Here is a 26,712-nt window from a genome sequence, read left to right on the forward strand (position 1 = left end):
TACATGATGCCATTTAATATCCCAACATCTCTAGTAGGTAGGCAGACATGTAGGTTATTTCCATTTTATAGCAAAATGGAACCAGCTGCTCAATGCGTAGCCAGGCCTAGTACGTTTTCTAACTTTCTTTTTCTTGATTAATATTTCCCTGTAGCAACATTGGTGCAAGTGATACTTTTCTCAGTAGCTGAGGAATTTCCTAGCCACACATTGCAGGGCCTGGGGGTGTACAGAAGGGAAAAAGCTGTTTGAAATTCTACTTTTCCATCTGTTCCCAGAACTGGAATGAAATGACAGAGTTGGTCTCCTCCAACGGTAATTACTGCAATTACCGCAAGGCCTTTGCCGACTGCGATGGCTTCAAAATCCCCATCCTTGGAGTACACTTGAAAGACTTGATAGCAGTCCATGTCATTTTCCCAGACTGGACGGAGGAGAACAAAGTGAACATTGTGAAAATGCACCAGCTCTCCGTTACCCTGAGTGAACTAGTCTCCCTGCAGAATGCCTCTCACCACCTAGAACCCAACATGGATTTGATCAACCTGCTCACAGTGAGTTCCAAGGAGCCAAGTTTGGGCTCTGTAACTCTTCTGTACCTTTCTTTCCAGCAGACATAGGAAGATGTGTGCCAGCAATTCATTCTGGAGGAAAATTGGTTTCAGAGTCGATAGATGAGAGGAAATCTCACAGGACAAGGGAAAAGGAACCCTGATTAGTATTTTCCATAACCAGCAAATCTTGGGGCAAAGAAATCTACCTTTGTTCAGAGGGGCCCACTCTCTGCCGTATGGCTCCACTTCTGGAGTTCTTAGAGAAGCTCCTCCAGACTCTGTCTCAGCCCTCACTCTCCTTCACCACATTCGTCCAACTCATCACATCCTTCTGTATGTCCTCCAGTCATCTGCTCCTCTTTATCCTCACTGCACTGCTTTAGCTGAAGCCTGGAGTGATGCAAGGACCTTCTCTGCAATCCCCCTCTTCCCATTATGAACCTCCCAAACCTCCAGGATGTAGTTTACAGACTGGCATTCGAGGTTCTTGAAGACTCAGTCTCCAACCGTCAGCCCAGCCTTCTTTGCCATCACCCTCTCCCACATTTTACCAGCCTTTGAGAAATACTGAACTTCTTATACTTTGCACTCCAAGAAATGCTGCCTTCTGCTTTCTGGCCTTTGCACTTTCTTGGAGAATCCTATCCCCATCCATATGGTGAGTTCAAATTCAAAAGCCTGTCTTTCTGGAGCATTCTCTCTCCCCCTCCAAAGCAGTCATGCATCTGTCACACGTCACCCTGGCACTTTATATTTTCCTTAACTGTAGGAGGAGTCACTCTGAATTCAATTTTTTTCTGTTTACCTGCCTTACATATCATATCCCTCGCAGCTCTCACAGTTCCTGGCATATTTAGGAACTCAGTAAATGAACTGCATGCTGTATTTAGGAGGGATGTGGCTTAGAAAAAGAAGTTCACCTGCCACTCATACTTTTTTGGCATTTGTGGCACACATGTTTAGCTGGTCTCCGCATCCTAGAACTTCTAGACACAACAGGTGTATAGAAGAGAACATTTCCCACTGGCTGCTTCTTTGTGGGAAGAAGAGGCATAACAAAATTCACTCGCCCTTCCTTAAATAAAAGTAGAGGTACAACTTCCCTGTTTGGGTTTATAACACTGTAGCATCTGAAACTCAGCTGCAATACTGAATTAACTGTTTTCCTTGTATGGCTGTGGAAAATGAAACCAATAACTCCTCTTAATTTCTGAGAGCCTAAATCCCCTAGGTCTGCTGCATTGGAATAGGAGTGTGGTTTCTCGCCCTTCTCACAAACTGTTCCTAGAGCATGTAATTGTTTACCAAAGAATAAACCCCTAAGCGTAGGCAATAATGCTAGCTATACCCTTCAAATAAAGCAGAAGTGGCCAACACACAGAAACACAGCTCTCTTAAAGATGAGTTGTTGTGACAAATAGTAAATATGCAGACTTTCTCTACTGGGGGTGGGGAACACAACTCACAATAATTCAAGCACCTGCATTTGTTTGTTTATTTATTTATTTATTTATTATGATTATACTTTAAGTTCTAGGGTACATGTGCACAACGTGCAGGTTTGTTACATATGTATATATGTGCCATGTTGGTGTGCTGTACCCATTAACTCGTCATTTACATTAGATATATCTCCTAATGCTATCCCTCCTCCCTTCCCCCTCCCCACAATAGGCCGCGGTGTGTGATGTTCCCCTTCCTGTGTCCAAGTGATCTCATTATTCAATTCCCACCTATGAGTGAGAACACACGGTGTTTGGTTTTCTGTTCTTGCAATAGTTTGCTGAGAATGATGGTTTCTAGCTTCATCCATGTCCCTACAAAGGACAGAACTCATCCTTTTTTATGGCTGCATAGTATTCCAAGGTGTATATGAAGCACCCGCATTTATTAATGATTTGCCATGTATATATGTTTCCATGAATGAGTGACCAGAGTTGCAGCCCCAATCAGACTGCAGACCCACAGCCGCAGGTGATGTCTGCAGACCCGTCTCCATGTGGAGCCTAGGCTTCCAGTGTCTGTGTCCAAGCTGTCCACGATGTCAAGCACAACTTCAGAGAGCAGGTGCCTACCCTTGGGCAATTTCTCATAGAGATAAAAGATAATAATGGGGTAGAGAAATTAATTTGAGTTATAAATGAAACAAGCAACATTACGACAAAGAGATATTTAGAGAAATATTGAAGGATTTTCAATACAATTTCAGGAGTACAAATGAAAAAATCTGAACTCTAGAAATAAAGGCTAAGAAATAAATTCCTTTTTGCTGGGGAGGAATCTCTCTCTCTCTCATATTGAAGGAAAACTTAGAAGCCATCAAGCGCCGTATTTAGTAAGTGCAGTGTTGGGTAGCACAGTGTAGTGGCAGAATCCTAGATGGGAGACCTTGCTTTCAGCTTTCCCTCTGCAGTTGCTTGGCTTTTTCTCCTTGCTAAGAGCCTTGACTTTGGCTTTTTTAAAATAAGTGTTTCATGCTCATTTGTGAGGTCTTTTCCAGCTTTAAACTTCCAGGATTCTAGATGTAAGAACCGGTGAAGTCTTGAGAATAAGGAACCAAGAGTCAACTTGATTCTGTAGTACCAGCCCGATAGCTCATCACGATAGCACAATCCTGTGTATGAGTCACCAAACTTCAAGCCAAGATGCTTTCTCTCCCCACATAACCAAGAAGAAAGTTTAGTGCATAGCAGTATACATTCATTCTTCCTGACTCCTGAGGAGTTAATCACCTCAACATGAGGACCGAGGAGGCTTCTATCTTGTGGTCACTAGAGCCCAGTGGCCGTTTTATGAAGCACACACATATCTGGATTAAAATCATATGGCTGACCACAGCTGCCCCAATGCATGTGAAGGCATCCACATGCCAGCATTAGAAGGGGTGATTCATTTTGCCCCAGGACTCTAAATTTTCACCTGAAGTGATTGTTTTCATCTAAACATGGCCCCAGCTGAGGTCGTCTGTATATGATGGACAGCCCTGGAGGACAGAAAAAGAGAACCCTTAAGTTCATCAACAATTATGAAATGCCTACTCTGTGTGGTAGGCTGTAGCGCAGTGCTTTAACTTTCTGTAATAGTTGATTACAATTTTCACAGCACTTTTCACATACATTTCCTCAGTAAATTCTCACACACACCCTGCAGTGCAGCCTGGGCAGGGCTGCGGATGTAACATCACCCCTGCCCCTTCCTTTTTTTTTTTTTTTCTTTTTTAAACAAAAGAAGAAACTGAGATTTACAAAGGACAGGGGGTAACCTTCTGCATCGCAGCCTGGGCCAGGTTCCCCTCAAATGGACATTTGTTCTCTCATGTGGGCACATTGCTGACATCTAATTTATTTCACATCTGTAAAAATTAATTAATACCGCTCTCTCCCCCTCTTCATGGTGTGCAGTAAAGGAAGTAATTACAGGACAAAATCTATGAGGGTAGGAGCTTTGTTTGTCATTTTTATCATTGTATCCTTGGCCCCTTGAATGTGGCACCAGGCATGTTGAGGGAAGGAGGATCACGCCACCAAACTGTTGGGATTCGTATTGTTCCTCTTTTTGGGGAATATCTGAAGAGGACATTTCCCTTACATCCCAATTCATGTAACCAGGAGTTTTAAAAGCTGATGCTCCTGTTGCATGGGGTATGAAATAGTCTGAATCTTTTCATGGTATTTTTAGCCCTATCAGTTACTTTTACCATTTTGAGTACATGCAAATAACTGGAAAGCCCCTGTATTTTTAATTTTAGTCTCATTTTTAAAAAAGAAGAAGAAGAATAAGAAGAGTTTCAAAAATGGTGAGTAGAGGCAGTCTGATGTCCAGGTGTGTTTTATTTTATGATAAACAGTCAAGCCAATGTAGATCCTACTGAAGACTGAATCTGCAACCAGCTTTGCTGAAAGGATAGGTTGGTAAATGCAACAACTTGAAACAGTGGATCAGAACATTTGTCAGAAAAAAACAGCCAGGTTCAAAATATGTTTGACAAAAGCAAGTGTTCTTGAAATTCCATTGATGAGCAGCCCATATTATAAAAAAGGTGTGTAGAAAGTAGAACAGATCATTCTTTGGGCAGGTCCATAAAGCCCGGAGGAGATCTGAGAGAGGAAGTAGAATCATGGCTGGGAAAGAAGAGATGCTAGGAGTAACCCCAAGCGGCAGCTTTACATTCATGGATAAGCACAGTGGCATTTGGCTCGTGCATTGACTGGAAGCCAAACCCTGCATTTGTGACCTTCTAAACAAACTCTAGTCAGACACCCATTAGCTCATTTAATCTTCACCATAGTTCTTGGAGGCAGCTATTATTTATGATTCCCATTTCACAGATCAGGAGACTGAGACTCAAGAAGGTTAACTGCATGCCCAGGCTCACACTACTAATAAGCAGAGAGCAAGTATTTGGAGACTACCAAAACATTTCCATCGCTGAGCCAGTTATCCATTTGACACATGGAAATACCCAAGGATGTTCTGTTTCTCCTGAAAGAGCATCTCCCCGCCTTAGTGTGTGGCTAATTTGGATTCTTGGTTGGCAGTGGTAGTGCTGCTGTCATCTCATCTCCAGCAGATGCTGGTGCCAGTGATCACAGGACTTGGAAGCTGAGTCAGGAGGAAGGGAACATGCTCCTCCAAGTCTGCACTAACTCCTGATAACAAGGAATTCAGAAGGAAGGAGTCACTTGGTTTTCTCTCTTTATGTAACCTTCACAGTGCGAGGCTGCAAGCTGGGACAGGGGATACAGAGGTGCAAAAGACAGATGTGCTGCCCATTTTCATGAGACTGAGAGCCTGGTGCAGTTGTCTGTTGTGGGAATTATAAAATAGTAGACAACTGCCCATGGCTGATGTATTTTATTTGGTCTATATGGAATCATAACATTTTGTTGTTGTTAGTTCCCAGTGTTTAAAAATTGGGATAGTTTATCTAAAACTCCAGATTTCTGGCTTCTCTGAACAAATCAGAAGATTTGGCAACTCAAGGTCCAACGTTAGGCTGACAGCAATTTTGTCATTGCTGAGTAGCGATGTTCATCACAAACCACACCTCTCCCTGTGACTTCCCTAACAGAGAGCGGTGTCAGGTCCCATTTATCATCACAATTTTTTTTTAATTGTGGCGCTAAGAGGAAAGATCCCTAAATAAATTACATCTGCAAAGACTGTTTTCCAAATAAGACATTGTGGTACCAGTGTCTCTATCAAAATGTACCTTTTAGACATCCTACTTGACTCTTTTATATAATGGAATGGCTCCCAAAGGCATTTGTTTGTGACATGTGGAGGTTTCCTTTCCTGTAACAAAGCAGAGCCCGGAAAGTAGGAGTGATTGCTGTTTAGGGGAAGGTGACTAGGATGTCTCTTCTTTGTAAGCAGGATTGTCATGATCTTGACATGATACTGGGGAAATTTCACAGTTAAATCAGTTTTATTTTGTTTAGAAAAAAAACTTTGTGACAAAGTGCAGGTAAAAGAAACGTGACCTGATTATGAAGTCCTTAATTTAAATGTTACATTCAAGCAGCTGCTAGAACAGTGACTATAACAGTCCCTGGCACATAGTAGATTACTGATAAATATTTGTTGAATGAATGATTTGAAAATGAAATTTTATGATGCCAACTTCTTTTTTAAAGGAAGTAGAACAGGAAAAGGAATCTTTGAAAACATCTTCACCTCTTGAGTTTTCTCTGGCTTCCTGCTTCTTTCTTTTTCCCCTCACTCCACTCTCATACACACGTTAGATAAAATATGTTAAAGAACATTTTTCGTTCCTACATGGTCAAAGAAGGGAGCCAGCACTGGTTATGTTCATGGCCGGGGAAGTGATGTGATCCATGGAGTGTTCTAGCTTTAAAGGAGTAGGTGGGAATTGTTCAGGCTTATTTTAACCTCATGACTTCTGTTTTAGGTGAGTGAGAACATGCATTGTAAGGCTTTCCAGAGTTTATCCATGTTCTCCAATCTGGATCTGTGTTGTCCTTGCCTGCAATGATCTTCCTCTCTCTTTTGTCCAGATTCAGTCCCAGTCCTCCTGGTTAAGTCCCAGTTCACAGGGACCTCCATGAATCCATCCTGATCATTTCTGTCTCCAGTGGCCCCTATGCATAATAATAATATAACAAATAACAAATACGATAATAACACAGTAACATTAACACTACAAAATAACACTTCTTGAGATTTTACTGTGTACCAGGTCCTGTGTGAAATACTTTACATGCGTTATTTCATTTGGTCCTGATACAAATCCAACTCAGTAGGGACTTTTATGATCATTTCCATTTTCCAGATGTGGAAACTGAGTGTCAGAGAGGAAATTACTTGCTAAAGGTTACACAGCTAGCCAGTGGCAGGCTCCACGCTTGAACCCAGCCCTGCCTGACTACACAGCCTCTGCCCTCGTGTATTTACTATGCTGCCTCCCTGATTTCTGACCGGTTCTTGGAACACTTAAAGTGGGGCAACTACTTCACACTCAGCATGCGCTGCCTTTTATTGCTATGAACACACCTTTTTAGGTTCAGGCCCTATTTATTCAAATAAATTATCAGGTGCTTGAGGGCAAGGAATGATTTTATATCAGCTTGCCTCACTAGGACTTAGCATAATGCTCTCAAATAATGGGAGCCTAGTTAACTGCTCCTTTATTTCCACAGTTCTTTAATCAAACCTCAAGGGCAGCATTTATTACATTTACAAGTCTTATTGTTTGCATCTGTCCCCGCTTCCAGCCTGGAAACATCAGGTAGCCCTCATCTGTGACTCAGCACTGAGCACCTGGGAGCTGCTCAGTAAATATCGCTGAGGAATTAAGTTGATGGTTCTCGTCGATAACTGATGATTAACCAGGATTAACGTTTTCTCTTTTAAAGTTCATTTTCCGTCTCTGCATGCCGCCTTTTTATTGTTCTGCATTTACTCAAATTCCTGTATTAGACAGTGAACTTAAACATTCAACTTGAACAAAAATTCAGCAACGTAAATAAATAAATAAATAAATGTAATCCAACATATTTATCCCTTTTAATTTTGTTATAGCTTTCCCTCGACCTCTATCACACTGAAGATGATATTTACAAACTGTCACTGGTGCTGGAGCCCAGGAATTCTAAATCGGTAGGTATTATTTTCTCTCTAAGGATCAGTGCCACTCACTATTTTTTTGTCAGTAATTGGCTATTACAATGTTGCTTTATGTTCTAAAATGGAAGAATTTTAAAAGTTGATATTATTCTTTTTTTTTTTCTTTTGGAGGCGTAGTCTTGCACTATCACCTGGGCTGGAGTGCAATGGTGTGATCTCGGCTCACTGAAACCTCCGCCTCCTGGGTTCACGTGATTCTCCTGCTTCAGGCTGCCAAGTAGCTAGGATTACAGGCACACACTGCCATGCCTGGCAATTTTTAAAATTTTTTTATTTTTAGTAGAGACAAGGTTTCACTATGTTGGCCCAGGCTGGTCTCGAACTCCTGACTTCGTGATCCGCCCGCCGTGGCCTCCCAAAGTGCTAGGATTACAGGCACGAGCGACCACGTCCGGCCATTATTCCCATTTTATCAATGGGACAGCTTAGCCCTGACAGTTTGAGAATTATGTCTTCAAACCAGAGGCTAATAAAGAGGAAGAACGTCATACTCTGTTTTATAATTGATCTTCTGTTTGTTGTGTTCCTGCTAAGAATTCAATACACCTAGGACCAAAAAGAAAGGAAAAGAATAATAACTCATCTTAATGTTAAAGATCATTTAGACTGTTTCAAGCTTTAAAAAAGCTCCATTCATCATAAAATTAGATTTAAAATTTTAAATATCTTGATCATAATTTACAAATTTCTCTACTAACCATTGATTCAACTCAGAATTTGGATGTCACATTGGATAGTGTCTCACTTAGTAGATGGCAAACTCTTAGTAAATAAACTTTATATAATGAGATTGAAGAAATTGCATTATTGAATATACACCACTCATTGGTTTTAGTGGATGGATTATATTTTAGCTATGCTTTGCACTAATACAAAATGCCTGGATGAGTTTAAAATTTATAATGAGGTTGGCCGGGCATGGTGCTCACGCCTGTAATCCCAGCACTTTGGGAGGCCAAGGTGGGCGGATCCTAAGGTCAGAAGATTGAGACCATTCTAGCTAACATGGTGAAACCCTTCTCTACTAAAAATTACAAAAAATTAGCCGGACGTGGTGGCGGGCACCTGTAGTCCCAGCTACTCGGAAGGCTGAGGCAGCAGAATGGCGTGAACCTGGGAGGTAGAGTTTGCAGTGAGCGGAGATGGCGCCACTGCACTCCAGCCTGGGTGACAGAGCAAGACTCTGTCTCAAAAAAACCAAATCAAAACAAAACAAAACAAACATTTATAGTGAGGTTGAGGCTCACATGTTGAAAATAAAATGCCTATGCTTGCTTCTTATAATCACATCTTGAGATCAGTTCTCTTATAAAGATCTCATCCTTACCAGCTGAACTCTATAACATAGTCACTATGCCCCCTAGGTTTATTAATACCTACTGTGATTCTGAACCATCAGACCGAAAGAGACAAAATGGCAGTGAGAGCCATTCTCTGGCCCTGGCAGGACATGCACTTGAGTCTGAGTCAGTTGAGCTGGTAGCATCTGTCCTTAAAATAGTGCATGTGGTTCCATGAGCATGTTCTCCTTCCTGCCAGTCTCAGGAGGCTCGTCTCTTGGAAATACTGCAGAACAGAGCCATGCGGGATGATATGGCACACGCAATGGTAGGAGTGAGGACCCAGACTCTTTAAAGCTAGCAAGAAAGCCAAAGCTTTTGAAAACCAAAAAGGAATTTGTAAGCCCCTCCCTAATTCTGTAGTTTTGTCATGATGAACCTGGCCATGGTGTGTTAAGCCCTGTTGTATGTGTGCATACAGAATTTCCACCTCTTGACACCAATTAGGCACCAGAATTGCTTCCAGCTGTTGAATGCCTGGCAGGGCATCATACACAGTTTATCTTATTAACTCTGTTAAGAAAACTAGGTCTGGGCCAGGAGCAGTGGTTCATGCCTGTAATCCCAGCACTTTGGGAGGCCAAGGCAGGCAGATCACTTGAGGTCAGGAGTTTGAGACCAGCCTGGCCAACATGGTGAACCTTGTCTCTACTAAAAATACAAAAATTAGCCAGGCCTGCTGGCATGTGTCTGTAGTTCCAGCTACTTAGGAGGCTGAGGCAGGAGGATCACTCGAACCCGGGAGGCAGAGGTTGCACTAAGCTGAGATCACACCACTGCACTCCAGGCTGGGCAACAGAGCAAGACTCCATCTCAGAGAGAAAGAGAGAGAGAGAGAGAGAGAGAGAGAAGGAGAGAGAGAGAGAGAGAGAGAGAGAGGGAGAGAGAGGAGGGAGGGAGGGAGGGAGGGAGGGAGGAGGAAGGAAGGAAGGAAGGAAGGAAGGAAGGAAGGAAGGAAGGAAGGAAGGAAGGAAGGAAGGAAGGAAGGAAGAAAGAAACTAGGTCTGGTGAGAGTAGGTATCTCACTCGGATCAAACAGCTGCTAAGTTGGAGAGCTGGGATTCAGTGTCAGGCCTGTCTTCCATCCTAGTGCTGCTTCTACCATCCCTCATCTCAGGAACAGCATAGGAATGGCCATTTTAGCACACTTGTCTGCCTTGTGTGCCTTTAGTTTTACTTTAGTTTTTTTTCAGGATCAATTATTTCCAATTTTAGGAGATATTTCCATCAAATATACAAAACTCTTTTTATTTGTTGTAAGAGCAAAAGCTTTCGAAAGTCCCTTCCAAGTGCTGAAATCCTATGACTCTAAACACAAGACATTTCCGAGTCTTTCTGTCTCTTCTCTAAGTGGAGTGTCAGCCTATTTGACATGTCCTGATGAGATGGGAGAGTTCCCTGGATCCCTTCACTGAGACTTGCGACAGGGGTATGGCCACATTCAAACCCCTTGCGGGAGGGGGAACATGCAGACAAGCCGGTGCCGGCATGGGGGCCGGGGAGAGTGCTTTTGGGCTCTGGCCCCAAGACAACATCTAGGGTTGTGTTACAGTTAATGCTCTTTTAGCAGTTGCTGTCCATGGATGGCTAAGTGTTAACCAGCTCAGTGAAGAGTCAGGGTGACAGCCTTTTACACCCTACCTTCTTGGTACCTGGGTCCTTGTCTGGCATCCAAGAAGAATCAGGTCGCACGGACTTGAAGGATGGTGAATGCAGAGGTTTTATTGAATGATAGAGGTGGCTCTTAGTAGGATGGGAAGCTGGAAATGGGATGGAGTGTGAAAATAATTGTGTTAGTCAGGGTTCTCTTAGAGGGACAGGACTAACAGGATATATATATGTGTGTGTGTGTGTGTATATATATATATATATTCCTGTGCTGATCAGTAGTGGGATGGTGCCTATGAATAACCACTGCACTCCAGCCTGGGCAACATAGTGAGACCCTGTCTCTAAAATACACACACACACACACACGCACACACACACACACGTATATATATATACAAATGTGATTTTTTTTTTGAAATGGAGTCTTGCTCTGTCTCCAAGGCTGGAATGCAGTGGCATAATCTCAGCTCACTGCAACTCCACCTCACTGGCTAAAGCAATTCTCCTGCCTCAGCCTCCCAAGTAGCTTGGACTACAGGCACGTGCCACCACACCCGGCTAAGTTTTTTGCATCTTTAGTAGAGAGGGGGTTTCACCATGTTGGCCTAGTTGGTCTTGAACTCCTGACCTCAGGTGATCCACCTGCCTCGGCCTCCCAAAGTGCTGGGATTACAGGCATGAGCCACTGTGCCCAGCCTCTATAAAAATAAATTAAAAAGAAAGGATAGAAAAAAAAATAGATTTGCATGTGTGCACCAGCAAAAATGTTGACATTGTATGAAACTTTCAGGGAGAGGATATAAAGTGAACACCAGTCTTGGCTGGTCTCCCAAAGGGATTGTGTTCTGTGCTTGTGTTGTCCAAGCATGTTATGCATTATGCTACCATCTTCCTCACAGTTTTATGTGCAAATGTCTTGTGAGAATGCAGAAAAATCTGTGGAGAAAGCGAGTTGAACAAAAATGGCCAGAGAGACCTAATGATTGGCAGAACAGTCAGAAGTGCTTAAGCGTGTTGAGCAAGGTGCAGACGTGAGGACATAAACTTGGCTACCCACTGGTATCCATTTGCTGCATGCACCATAACTGATCACTAAGTATTAGAGAATTAGGTAACTGGTGTTTTTATATCCTGTATTACACAAAAATCCATGATGGATTGTTATATAAATAAGTTTTGGTGATATTTGGAGAACTTGGAGAGGATTTTTGGATGGACTGGGAGTGCACTGCTTTTTCCCATTTAAAATAATAGAATTTAGGCTGGGTGTGGTGACTCACACCTGTAATTCCAGCACTTTGGGAGGCTGAGGCAGCTGGATCACCTGAGGTCAGGAGTTTGAGACCAGCCTGGCCAACATGGTGGAACCCCATCCCTAACAAAAATACAAAAATTAGCTGGGCTTGGTGGTGGATGCCTGTAATCCCAGCTACTCAGGAGACTGAGGCACAAGAATCACTTGAACTTGGGAGGCAGAGATTTCAGTGAGCCGAGATCTTGCCACTGCACTCCGGCCTAGGTGACAGAGAGAGACTCTGTCTCAAAAAAACCAAAAAAGTAAATAAAAAATAAAAATAAAATAATAGAATATAAGTTGCTGTTAAACAAAAGGCAGTATCTAAACATGTATTTAGTTACAGATTAGATTCCATTAACATAAGATCCTGTTTTATAAGCATGTAAGTTTCTGCTGGTATTATGAATATACAAAACTTATTCATTCTTCTCAGTGTCCCTGGTCCTCCTAGTTGCTCAAAGCCCCAGTTAATGTTGAAAAATATGGCCAGGCATGGTAGCTCACGCCTATAATCACTGCACTTTGGGAGACCTAAGCCGGAGAATTGCTTGAGCTCAGGAGTTGGAGACCAGCCTGTGCAACATGGTGAAACCCCATTTGTACTAAAAATACAAAAATTAGTTGGGCATGGTGACACACACCTGTAGTCCTAGATACTTGGTTGGCTGAGGTGGAAGGATGGCTTGAGCCCGGGAGGCAGAAGTTGCAGCCGAAATTATGCCACTGCACTCCAGCCTGGGTGACAGAGCCAGACCTTGTCTCAAAATAATAATAATAATAAAGTTGAAAAATATGTGTATTTTTTGTCAGCAGCCTACCTCCCCTACAACACCCAACAAGCCTGTGGTGCCCCTCGAGTGGGCATTAGGGGTGATGCCAAAGCCAGACCCCACGGTCATCAACAAGCACATAAGGAAATTAGTTGAGGTAAGTGGTTGAGGGAGAATAAAGAGAGGGCACTTGAAGACCCTTTCTCTTTCCAGAATATTCCGTGATTGTCCACGAATCTGATGGAATCTATGAAAACAACCCTCTGGCAGGTAGGAACAATTTAGCAGGCACTTAGTGCTACCTGGCATTGGGCCCTGGGGAGAATTGATCAGGAAGTCCCTTTTCCCTTTGTTGTCAGTCTACTCTCTCTTGCCCAGATACTCTCAGCTACTCCCAGCAATTCTCTTTCCCAGGCATTTGCCACCTCTGTCACTGTCAAAAGCTCAAGGGATTGGGGATTAGAATCACTCATGAAAAACCCACATAGGTCCCACTAAGATTCCCAATAAATTGATTACCCAAGGGCAGGAAAGAAATCCTGTAAGTTGGATAGTTTCTCCTTTTGTATAGTTTTGGAATTTTATGACACAGCAGCCCAATGTTATTGAGATTAGAAAAATCACCTAATGTAGGACAAGCCTCTGTCAGAGTTTTCCATGTAGAAAAAGAAGTGCCAATGGGGGGAACACGGAAACATCGAGGGTACAGGAAACTGTGATCCTGAATTAAATGTCGACTTTAATGGACTGGTAGGTACATCTGCTGGTGGCAACAGAATTGAGTCTTTGGGACAGAATGTGCTTTTTTCTGGGAGAAGATATTTAAAGAAAAAGAAAGAATGTCTTACATCTTGGATAATTTAGGGAACTAGGAGGTGCTGAAAGAAAAATTTTGTGGAGCGTGTGAGGCAGGAAGGAAAAGGGTGGTGCCAAAAGGAATATTAGTGAGGGAAGGTCTGAGAAAGAGATAAGGTCCAATGGAGCCTGTGGTAGTAACAGATCCAGCTTAGAGCTGGGGAAGGTGAGAAAAGGATCCAGGGGCCCCCAGGGAATGCAAGGACTGAGTTGCAGCTCAGGAATGTCTGAAGCCAGGAAACGGAAGACAGAGCTGTTCCCTCTCCCAGTCTCATTCTACATACTGACTTCCTCTGCTCTCTCTCTCTCTCTCTCTCTCTCTCTCTCTCTCTCTCTCTCTCTCTCTCTGTCTCATTCTGTCTTCCTTACCTACTCTCTCTTCCTTATTCTCCAAATTCCTTACCATTGGTTCAGTCAAACAAAAGACCTGGATTTTGTGATGAATTTTACTCCACAAAAAATCTACTTGCAGTATAAATATGGATGTTAAACTATAAATAGTAGGCATTCCAAAATAGTTAACTTTTAAGCTATTTTTATTATAGCTAAGTAATGATACTGGGATTTAATAAATAAAAAGGTAATGTTTTCTGATTTTGCACAATTCTGTTACCTATGAAAACGCTTGAGATGGGCTCATTTTAGTCATATTTTTAATTAACTCATTCATTTATACCTAACTACTTCCCAAAATACTCCTGAAGCAACTTGCAACACAGGGCAATATAGATAGATAGAACAGACAGAAACTACTGGGAAAAGGAAAGAGATTAATTACAACTGGAATCAAATTCAAATATAAATTTGTGTACATGTGTTTGCAGAAAGAACTTACAAAAGTTTTTGAAAACCTAATTTTGCAGAGGGCAATGGGAAACTTTTTTGTTCTTTTCTGATTATAAAGGAAGATAGAATCATCAAGAATATTAAAGCATTACATAAATTATAGAAAATAAAAAGCTTTACTTTCAGGTCTTGGTAATTCTATTCTCCAGGGATAACCACTGATAATTTGTAGATTATCTTATATGACTTTATTCTCTATCTCTATGTATATATAAACACAGGGACACTACATACATATATACATGTATGTCTTATGCAACTTTCTTCGAGTTCTTTAGAACAGATTCCTAGAAGTGGAATTGCTGTGTCAGAGAGTAGGCACTTAAAATTCCTGATTGTCCTCCAGAAATATTGTGGCTATTTACGTCACTAAATTGATACAAAAGTTACTATTGTCTCATACCCTAGAAGATGATCAATTACAGTATTTTAAGATTTTATTTAATCTGAGAGGTTAAAAAAAGTTTCATTTATGTTTCTGTAATGATTAGCAGAGCTGAATCACTTTCCATGGATGTATTGACCATTTGTATTTTTATTTGGTGATTGCCTGTTTGAGTTTTGTGTCTTTGCTCTCGCATATGCCGCAAATAACTTGCTCTGTTTGACATTTATCTTAAAATTTGTTAATTGAGCTTTTTTGGTTCAAATTTTTTGCATTTCATTAAATAAAATATTTTTCTTTATGGCTTCTGACATTGATGTCGTGCTAAGAAAGCCCTTTTTCACACGAAGATTATGAAATGTGAAAAGTATTTTCAGCTATTTATCTTTGGTGTTTTATAGCTTTGGGTTTTTTTGCATTAAACTATGTAATACACTAGTGCGGAGGCTCATGCCTATAATCCCAGCACTTTGGGAGGCTGATGCAGGAGGATGGCTTGACTCCAGGAGTTTGAGGCTGCAGTGAGCTATATTCATGCCACTGCACTGCAGCCTGGGCAACAGAGTGAGATCCTGTCTCTAAAAAGATAAATAAATAAATAATATATAATATATCTAGAATTTAGTTTGGAGGTAATTTATTTTGTAAGATTATTAGTCATTTAACGCAGTAGCAGTTATTGGATAATCCATAATTTCTCTGTGGATTTTAAAAGATACTTTTTGATATTTTAAATTCCTATATATACATGGGTTTGTTTCTGGACTCCACTCTCTATGGTAATTCGTATCATGTTGTTTTGATTAATGTAGCTGTGTAGAATATTTGATTTCTGAAAGGGCATGTTCCGCCTCATTACTCTTCATTTAAAATAATTTTTAGCCTGTTTTCAACGTAACCACTTTGATTTGAACCTTATAATCAATTTGTTCATTTAAAGCAAATCCCTACTGGGATTTTGATTGGAATTACCTTAAATGTACAGTTTATTTTTTGAGATAACACCTTAAAACTTTATTTTCTATTGTCATGGTATTGGAATTTGTAAATTCACTAAGCCAATTTCTACTCAACCCTGAGGTTTCAGTTTAAACCTTGCTTTTCCCAGGAAACCTTTCTTAATCTACCTCCTCTTTCCCCTCTACCAATAGTGCTCTGTTTTATTTATTTATTTATTTATTTATTTACTGAGACGGAGTTTTGCTATTGTTGACCAGGCTGGAGTGCAATGGTGCCATCTCCGCTCTCTGCAACCTCCTCCTCCCAGGTTCAAGCAATTCTCGTACCTCTGCCCCCTGAGTAGCTGGGATTGCAGGCGTTGTGCCACCGTACCTAGCTAATTTTTTATTTTATTTTATTTTTAGTAGAGATGGGGTTTTCATCATGTTGGTCAGGGTGCTCTTGAATTCTGACCTCAGATGATCCACCCACTTCGGCCTCCTAAAGTGCTGGGATTACAGGTGTGAACCACCGTGCCCAGCCCAAGTTTTAGTTTTAATTTTATTTTAAATTCATTTTTTTGGGGATGATGCCTTACTCTATTGCCCAGGCTAGAGTGCAGTGGTGTGATCTTGGCTCGTTATAACCTCAAACTCCTGGGCTAAGCAAGCCTCCTGCCTCAGCCTCACAAGTGGCCGGGACTATAGGCATGCACCACCATGCCCAGCTGATTTAAAAAAATTTTTTTAGCAATGAGGTCTCTCTATGTTGCTCAGGCTGGTCTCAAACTCTTGGGCTCAAGTGATCTTCCCACCTCTGCCTCCAAATCCCAAAGTGCTAGGATTATAGGTGTGAGCCACCACATCCAACCATTACTCTGTTTTTGTCCTCAGCAAACTACTTGTCTTGTATGTTATAAAGACTTCTTGACTTAGTTATCTTTCACTAGATTCTAAGCTCCTTGATAGAAAGGACCATATGCTGGTTATCATTGCTTTCATAATAACAAGTTCAGAGCCTGCCTCACAGTCATTCAATAAATAGTGATCTTTCCTTTGCAGTCTGTATTTAGAAACTATGATCATGACCATGACGGGTACATTTCCCAAGAGGACTTTGAAAGTATAGCTGCCAATTTTCCCTTCTTGGATTCCTTCTGTGTGCTGGACAAAGATCAGTAAGTTTTAATTTTGTTTTATTTTACTGCAGCTATCCTAAAGCAGAAAATTATTATCAGAGGAGAGAAGGGAAACTTGTAATTTACATCTTGACAGCTTCAACCCTAGTGCTTTGATGAACCAGGTTTAATTTGTCACTGATTATTTTCTTGGTGTGTATGAACATGACCTGAATGGAATCACAGGGCAGACCGTGTTGTCAGTGTTGAGCACAAGTGCATATTTGTAAATTATCCAAGCACTCCACTTGCTATATTGCCTCTATTGCTTAGCTCTCAACCCCAAAAAATCTCCACCAAAAAAGAGTAGAGGAGAAATATAATTAGATCTAACCTGGGAGAGTCCTCCGCATTAGTGGACCTGAAGGCAATCTTAAAACTCATGAGCATTTAAAAAAAAATTTTTGGCCAGGCATGGTGGCTCACGCCTGTAATCCCAGCACTCTGGGAGGCTGAGGCAGGCAGATCACTTGAGGCCAGGAGTTCAAGACCAGCCTGGCCAACATGGCGAAACTCTGTCTCTACTAAAAATACAAAAATTCACTGGGCATGGTGGCAAAGGCCTGTAATCTCAGCTACTTGGGTGGCTGAGGAGGGAGAATCGCTTGAGCCTGGGAGGCAGAGGTTGCAGTGAGCTGAGATAGCACCACTGTACCCCAGCCTGAGTGACTGAGCAAGACTTTGTCTCCAAAAAAAAAAAAAACTTATATATAGTCTTCATTAAAGCAGACGATAGCTGCAGATAGCCAAGAAGCATTCATGCTTTTTTTCTTTGGTTGATCAAAGGTTGTCTTGATAAATGCAGAAAAAATATATTGCTTTTTAGTGTCAAATGATTTGTAAAAATTAAACCGCTTTACAGACTAAAACGCAACTCATTAAAAGAAAATAATGATTTGAAAAAAACTGCTGAGAAATCCTTAATAATTTTTATTAATAATTTGATTAATTGTTAATTGTACAAGATGAGTTCCTAATTTAAGAATCACCTGTAAGGAAATGCTGGATTTTGTTTTGGTAAATGGACAAATGAAATTACATTAAAATTCTCTAATATTTTTGCTAGTATGAGATATTTTTAACAAATGAAATCTGGGGCCAGGTGTGATACCTCACACCTGTAATGCCAGCATTTTGGGAGGCTGAGGTAGGAGGATCGTTTGAAGTTTCACACCAGCCTGGGCAACATGGTGGGACCTTGTCTCTAGCCATTTTTTCTTAATTGAATTTAAGAAAATAAAATCTGTAATTCAACACAACAAGAAAAGCCTTGACACATTAACATAACTTAAAATCTTAAATTCATCTTCATTATATACCCAGAACAAAGAATACTTTTAAAATAAATTCTATTAGAAACATTAACTTCCTTCACAAAGTAAAATTTAAATTGCCTGCTAACTACCCACTTCTTTGCTTAGTTTGTTACTATTAGTGACATGTAAATAGGACATTGACTTAAAATAACTTCCCAGTCTTCATTTCTTTTATCTGTTGATTCTAGAGACAGAATTGAGATTGTCCTAGCAAATATCTGCATCTATTTCTCTCTCTACATCATCATTATCTCTACTTATTGATATCTATAGAATTGTTTTCTATGAATGAAGGTTTGAACTATTCATATCTTACTTACATGACACTAAAGTTTTGAGCAGTTAATACTGGAAAGTCTCAAAAAGATGTTTTCTCTAAGATACTGTTTTCCAAACGATGTTCCACAGAAGTAGCTATCAATTAGTACTTTTGAAAAAGGAACTAACTAGTCACATGTGAGAAACACGGGGTTAAATCGCATTAAATAGGTGTCTTTACTGTGTGACTTCCCAAAGCTTTTAATAGGCTAAAGTGTGTTACGCTGTGAGTCCCTAGGAGGAGAGATGGGCTAATGTACTGTTACACAAATTTACGTAGCAAGTGATGTCATAAATTTGTGAGACAATGCATTAATAATTTATTTATCATATATATAATAAAGATTGTTTTTGGCATCTTCGTTATGAAATCAGTGCCCATTCGTTTGAGTGGGCAAAAGACACAAATAGACACTTCTGTAAAGAAGACATACATGTTGACAATAAGCGTATGAAAAAAGCTCAATATCACTGATCATTAGAGAAATGCAAATCAAAACTACAGTGAGATATCATCTCATACCAGTCAGAATGGCTATTATTATTATTATTATTATTATTATTATTATTTTTGAGACAGAGTCTTGTTCTTTCGCCCAAGCTGGAGTGCAGTGGTACAATCTCAGCTCATTGCAACCGCTGCCTCCTGTGTTCAGGTGATTCTCATTCCTCAGCCTCCCGAGTAGCTGGGATTACAGGCATGTGCCACCACGCCAGGCAATTTTTTTTTTTTTTTAAGTAGAGATGAGGTTCCATCATGTTGGTCAGACTAGTCCATGTTGGTCAGACTAGTCCATGTTGGTCAGACTAGTCCATGTTGGTCAGACTAGTCCATGTTGGTCAGACTGGTCTCAAACTCCTGACCTCAGGTGATCCACCTGCCTTGGCCTCCCAAAGTTCTGGGATTCCAGGTGTGAGCCACTGTGCCCAGCCAGGAATGGCTATTACAAAGTCAAAAACTTGGCCGGGCGCCGTGGCCCACGCCTGTAATCCCAGCACTTTGGGAGGCTGAGGTGGGCGGATCACGAGGTCAGGAGATCAAGACCATCCTGGCTAACATGGTGAAACCCCGACTCTACTAAACATACAAAAAATCAGCCGGGCATGGTGACGGGGGCCTGTAGTCCCAGCTACTCGGGACGCTGAGGCAAGAGAATGGCGTGAACCTGAGAGGCGGAGCTTGCAGTGAGCCAAGATCGCACCACTGCACTCCAGTCTGGGTGATAGAGCGAGCCTCCATCTCAAAAAAAATTAAAAAATAAAAAAAGAAAGAAAAAAATAAGAGATGCTAGCGAGGTTGCAGAGGAAAGGGAACACTTACACACTGTTGGTGGAGTGTAATTCATTCAACCATTGTGGAAAGCAGTATGGCGATTCCTCAAGTAGCTAAAAACAGAACTACACTTCAACCCAGCAAGCCCATTACTGGGTATATACCCAGAGGAATAGAAATCATTCTGTAGTAAAGACACAGGCATGTGAGTGTTCACTGCAGCACTATTCAAATATCAAAGTCATATAATAATACCCATCAATAATAGATTGAATAAAGAAAATGTGGTACATAGACACCATGGACTATTATGCAGCCGTAAAAAAGAATGAGATTGCCAGGCACAGTGGCTCACGCCTGTAATTCCAACACTTTGGGAGGCCGAGGCAGGCGGATCACCTGAGGTCGGGAGTTCAAGACCAGTCTGACTAACATGGAGAAACCCCATCTCTACTGAAAATACAAAAATTAGGCATGGTGTCACATGCTGGAGGCTGAGGCAGGAGAATCCCTTGAACCAGGGAGGCAGAGGTTGTGGTGAGCCAAGATCGCGCCATTGCACTCCAGCCTGGGCAACAAGAGCGAATCTCTGTCTCAAAAAAAAAAAAAAAAAAAAAGAACGAGATCATGTCTTTTGCAGGAACATGGATGGAAGTGGATGCTATTATCCCTAGCAAACTAACGCAGGAACAGAAAACCAAATACCACACGTTCTCACTTCTAAGTAGGAACTAAATGATGAGAACTCAAGAACACAAAGAAGGGAATAATAGACACTGGTGCCTCCTTGATGATGGATGGTCGGAGGAGCAGAAAAAATAACTGTTGGGTGCTAGGCTGTGCCATAATTTCCCAGTAGGCTTGAGAATTTAGAATCCTGTTTTTTTTTTTTTTGTTTGTTTGTTTTTTTAACCTCCTACGCAAAATAGCTTAATTATAGTACAAAAATCAAAGTTATTTTGCATAGGAGGTAAGAAAGGGATCTCAAATTCTCAAGCCTGAGGGAAAATTGTGGCACAGTAAACAGCAACAGGGAAGCCTGGGCAGGGAGTACAGGGAAGAAAGAGATGAAGTTGGACTTAGGTCCGTTCATTGAGACAGAGAGTGCATTATCAGGAAGAGAGGTCTAGCAAGTTGTTGAAGATGTGGTGCAAAAATTCAGGACAACAGTCAGGGCTGCGGATGGAGATGAAGTCTTCAGCCCCGCTGTAAGCTGGAGTCGCGATCTTGTGAGCAAACTCTGGTGGGAACGCTTAGAGGGAGGTGAGCCTGGGGCCTGAGGAATGAGCCTTCAGGGACTCCCCTCCTACATGCAGGCATTGAAAGGAGTCAGAGGGCCCTGCAGGCGAGCTGGAGCAGGGAGAGCTGGAGAGGAAGGAGGAGAAGCGGGGTGGCATGCAATTCCAGGGTGCCTAAGGGGAGAGCACCAAAAGAAGGAAACATGTCTCCGTGTGACCTCCTGCCAATGAGAAAAGGCCACTGAGGATGTTCTTGGTGACAGATTTGTAGGGTTAGAAACCCAAGTGGCATAAAGAGTACCTGGAGGAAATGATAAAGAGCCTAATGATTTCTCTTTTTGAAAACTTCGGGAGTAAAAGAAGGAAGAGAGAAAAGACACCTGTTGGAGATGGTGGCAGGACTGAGGAAGGGGATTTTTCAGGTGGGAAAGTCCTGAAAATATTTGTGAACGGGGGAAGAAACGGAAAGAGACTGAGCGTAACCTGGAAGGAGGAGAGTCCCGGGGAGGCTGGAGAGTGCTGGACGGGGCAACATTTCCTCTGAGAGAGGAGCCCCAAGAGAGGACACAGGAGGTAGAAAAGAATTCTGAACTGGAAAGGAAAGGTGTGATCGCCAGCACATGCTAATGGACAAAAAGCAATATGGAGCTCACCTGTGTCAAGTGGATCCAATTATTATTATTATTATTTTATTTATTATTATTTTTTTTTTTTTGAGAAAGAGTTCTCGCTCTGTTGCCCAGGCTGGAGTGCAGTGGTGTGATCTTAGCTCACTGCAATCTCTGCCTCCGTGCCTCAGTCTCCTGAGTAGCTGGGATTACAGGCACACGTCACCATGCCCAGCTAATTTTTGTGTTTTTAGTAGAGACAGGTTCTCACCATGTTGGTCAGGCTGGTCTTGAACTCCTGACCTCAAGTGATCCACCCACCTTGGCCTCCCAAAGTGCTAGGATTACCGTTAACTCCCAAAGTGCCATGAGCCACCGCACCTGGCCAACTGGATCATTTTTGATAAACAAGAAGTCAGGGTATGTGGTGAGTAGGGGTAGGAAGGTGGGAAGAACCAGAGGTTTGTTCTGTGTGGAGTAGATCTGGAAGAATTGTTTCCAGCCAGTCACAGTGAATGGGCTATGAGCCACTAAGATGTGAGTGAAAATATCACCAAGGAGCCTGGACAGGGTCAAGCTGAATGAATTTGAGAATGGTCAGTCCAGTTATTACAGTTTTCTGCCTTTCTCCATCATCCTAATTCTCGCAAACTTACAGCTAGGCAAGGACTAGAAAGATGTCCTTCAGGAAGCTGCTTTTCATAATAAAGACTTTCTGTGCCGCGGTGCACAGGCTACATGTGTGCTTACATGAATATGCCCCTGCACACACACACATGCAGGGTGCACACATACCCAATTTTCTGCTCACTGAAAAAGGCGTTCAATACCTGAAGATGCCTTTTGAGGTTCGCCCTTTCTCTGAGATGTAATAGAGAAGTGAATATTCCTCATCTGCTTTTGGCCACAAAGGTTTGGGAGGTGGGTGATTCAAGTGTGGCAACTACATAGCAACCTGATACTCAAAGATCCCTCCCTTCTTTGATTCTCTTAACAGGGATGGCCTAATTAGTAAAGATGAAATGATGGCTTACTTCCTGAGAGCGAAATCCCAACTACACTGTAAAATGGGACCAGGATTTATCCATAATTTTCAGGAGATGACCTATCTCAAACCAACCTTCTGCGAACACTGTGCAGGATTCGTAAGTCTGTTTTCCGTTGTTTTCTTACGTAAGTAGTTATTTGCGCGGCATTCTGAAAGGGTAGGAAAATGATACACGAAATAAAGTTCACTGTCTGCTTTGAATCAGACATAAAACGTGATGCCTCCCTGAAATTAAAGATTAAACACCAGAGGCAAGGTTTCGTTATTTTCTAGGAATGCAGGGCTAGCAAAAACAGGGAAGGCTGGCTGTTAACTCAAGAGAGTGGGTTTGTTTATTAATCCCTGCCAGGGAAAAGTGTCAGCCCAGTGAGCCCTGGCATTACCACTAATATTCATAAGTGGTTGCAATTAAGAGGTGCATTTATCTTAGCGAGTTCCTTCCAGTTTTCATTTCATGTGGTATTAGTGACCAGAAATCCATCATGGCATGGTTCAATAATTCACAACTCAAAAAGAAGAAAAAATCTTTTTGGAGAGAAGCTGGTTATAATAATAAATAACATTTACTTAATGCTTGATGGTTAACAAAGTACTTCCATAGACATTATGGTAACTAATCCTCATAGCAAACCCTTGAAGTGGGTATTTTACTTTCACCATTTGCTTATGAAGATAGAGAGGTTCAGAGAGGATAACCCAGGTTCCTGAGGATTGCACAGCTAATCATTACCGGAGCTTGGACTCCGACACAGGTGTACTGACTGTCAGCCCTGTGCTTCACCTACACCACTGCAACAAATGAAGACTGCACGCTTCCTTCCCCCACCTTTGATAATTCTTTGGGAAGTGAAGTCAGTTTTTGATCCTGGCCTTAACAGAAACTCTTGGGCCCTGAATGTCTTCCAGTTGATATCCAAGTTAAATACAATGGAAAATGCGGTATTCCAGGTGAGGGAGGCCCAGCACCCAGATGAGTATGACAATCACCCCTTTTTCTTTCTTTTCTTTTCTTTTTTTTTATTTTTTATTTTTTGAGACGGAGTCTTGCTCTGTCGCCCAGGCTGGAGTGCAGTGGCACAATCTTGGCCCACTGCAAACTCTACCTCCCGGGTTCACGCTATTCTCCTGCCTCAGCCTCCCAAGTAGCTGGGACTACAGGCGCCCACCACCACACCCAGCTAATTTTTTGTGTTTTTAGTAGAGACGGGGTTTCACCGTGTTAGCCAGGATGGTCTCCATCTCCTGACCTTGTGATCCGCCTGCCTCGGCCTCCCAAAGTGCTGGGATTACAGGAGTGAGCAACCACGCCCGGCGACAGTCACCCCTTTTTCTAGATGCCGGAGCTCAGTCATGTCAGCTTTATTTGGCAGCCATGTCCTCCTGTTGACTTGTTGACCCATATTGAATTTGTTGCCAATATTATACATTACCAGAAATTACATTTTTCCCATCCCAGGCTCAAAGAACTGACTTTGGGGGGCCAAATGCAAGAGTCTGTGTTCAAGCACACACTCCTCTGAGAATGGGTAAATAAGAGGCAGCCATTACCTCAAAGATGGTCCCAGGTGGTCATAGCAGCTGATGTGACACAGGGCAAAGCCAGTCTAACTAGCTTTCTTTATTCACTGCAGAGAAGGTGAAGTTCTTCTTTAGTATCTCCACTGGGATTGCATGACCAGATCATTTTATCATAAAGCAAGTGGTTGGCCAGGTGCATTGGCTCACGCACGTAATCCCAGCACTTTGAAAGGCCAAGGCAGGCGGATCCCCTGAGGTCTGGAGTTTGAGACCAACCTAACCAACATGGGGAAAACCCATCTCCACCAGAAATACAAAAATTAGCAGGGCATGGTGGCAGGTGCCTGTAATCCCAGCTACTCAGGAGGCTGAGGCAGGAGAATCACTTGAACCTGGGAGGCGGAGGTTGCAGTGAGCCAAGATCGTGCTACTGCACTCCAGCCTAGGCGACAGAGCAAGACTCACTCTCAAAACAAAACAAAACAAAATGATCTCATTTTTCATGTTTCTCTAGTTTCTCTATTCTGATGGAAATCTTTAGAAGTACTTAGACCTGAAAGTTCTGATGTGGGATGCGGCCGTGTGTGACACACTCCTACAGAGTGGGACCCAGTGAACAAAAGGTCAGGCTGCTGGGCCATGGCATGGCTCAGCCAAAAGTCAGGATGATGCATCTGTCTTTTGGTGGGCTGTGAGAGTCAGAAGGCCCTTACCAAATCTCAAGGTCCCGGGTGCTTTGGCATGCACCTGCAGTCCCAGGTGCTCGGGAGGCTGAGGCAGGGGGATAGCTTGAGCCCAAGAGTTCGACTCCAGCCTGGGCAATATAAAGAGACTCCCGCTGCTGCCATCTCTAAATCTAATAATAATAATAATAATAATAAAAACTCGGAAAGGCATGGTGGCTCACGCCTATAATCCCAGCACTTTGGGAGGCCGATGCAGGTAGATCATGAGATCAGGACAGGAGATGGAGACCATCCTGGCTAACACAGTGAAACCCCATGTCTACTAAAAATATAAAAAATTAGGCAGGTGTGGTTGGTGGCGGGTGCTTGTAGTCCCAGCTACTCAGGAGACTGAGGCAGGAGAATAGTGTGAACCCGGGAGGTGGAGCTTGTAGTGAGCCGAGATAGCACCACTGCACTTCAGCCTGGGCAACAGAGCAAGACTCCGTCTCAAAAAACAAACAAACTCAAGGTCTTATCTCTGCTCTCGAGTCCTTCTGTCCTGTTCCTCCCTTTTACAGAGGCCCTGGTTCTGTGGGAGCAGCAAGGTAGACTTTCTTGGAAGTTCCACACCTGTCCCCCTGACTCATTGGAGCAGAGATACTGGTGCTGCATTCTTGACGCAGCTGTGATGAAGTAGAAAGCTCTGGACCTGGAGTCTGGAACCCTGGGTTAAATTTCTGTTTTGCCCTTGCTAACTCTATGTCTTTGACCAAGTCATTCACATCTTTGGGTCTATTTCCATCTGTAAAAGGGAGTTAATACTTACCCACCATGTTGTTGCATGATAAAATACTATTAGACATGTTGCACATCACATGACTTGGAGTACACATTTTTTATGTATTCCTTGATACTTTGAGAGTTTAATTGAAATTTACTCATTTGAAATTTTTACAGCTGTTTTTGTTTTTAAAATATATTTAATTTTATTGGTACGATTTGATTTGATCTTTACTGACACTCATGTTAAAAAGCCCATTGGTTTTCAAAGGAATTTATAACTATAGCTCTATAGATGTGTCATTGAAAGGAATTGTGGGAGAATGATTCCAGTGCCGGAACCATCTGCTTTTAAAATAAATTCCATTTTAAGGTTAAGGAAGACAAACAGACTTGCTCTGCAGAAGATTTATTTTAGAATTAGAATTCCAGAACTGAAAGAGTGTTAGTAATTCCCTTATTTTGTAGATGAAGAAACTGAGGTCTGGAGAAGTTAAGTGACTTCCCCCAAGGTCACACAGATCATTAGCAGCAAAACCATGAGTCACACCCAGGTCTCCTGACTCTCACTCCACTGCTCCTTACACCATAATTACTCCAAATATGACAGCAGCCGGTGGTCTCAAATCCAAGGACTGTGGGAAATACTCCCGCATACCCATCCACATGAGTTCATCCTCTCTTGTTCTTGGCAGGCACACTGGCCCAGTGCCTCTTCCTAGCTATTGTTTGTTCCTGGCTATTAAGTAAGCATTAGCAAACCTACCTCCTCACCCCCACCCCCAGCACTCTTGCTTGACTGTATGTTTTTCAGCAGTTCCTGCAGCAATGCTAATAATGTAACATATCTGGATATTAGGATGTCTCTTCTTAAATCTTATCCTTTCTTGTCCCACCTCAGTGCCTTTGCTCACACATAGAGTATGCAGGAGCAGTGGCTTCCTGTCTTTCCCTCAAGTGACACATTCTTCTTTCCCTCACTAGCTATGAGACCTTGCCAACGGACTTTACCTCTCTGCAAGTCA

The 26,712-nt window shown here is 42.2% G+C and overlaps 1 protein-coding gene across 3 annotated transcripts in view; it reads left to right on the forward strand.

Annotated features, from left to right (window-relative positions):
• Positions 1–26,712, forward strand: part of RASGRP3 (RAS guanyl releasing protein 3) — a 130,475-nt gene that overhangs the window by 93,525 nt on the left and 10,238 nt on the right. For 2 of the 3 annotated variants that reach the window (XM_030921282.1, XM_010372400.2), the window contains 5 exons: positions 279–554; positions 7,596–7,673; positions 12,759–12,875; positions 16,805–16,920; positions 22,671–22,818. In XM_030921282.1, the coding sequence (XP_030777142.1) occupies positions 279–554; positions 7,596–7,673; positions 12,759–12,875; positions 16,805–16,920; positions 22,671–22,818 (735 nt within the window). The remainder of the gene's footprint in view (positions 1–278; positions 555–7,595; positions 7,674–12,758; positions 12,876–16,804; positions 16,921–22,670; positions 22,819–26,712) is intronic. The other variant, XM_010372401.2, reaches the window with a different exon arrangement.

The sequence above is a fragment of the Rhinopithecus roxellana genome, chromosome 17 (genome assembly GCF_007565055.1).
Source record: "Rhinopithecus roxellana isolate Shanxi Qingling chromosome 17, ASM756505v1, whole genome shotgun sequence".
NCBI lineage: Eukaryota > Metazoa > Chordata > Mammalia > Primates > Cercopithecidae > Rhinopithecus > Rhinopithecus roxellana.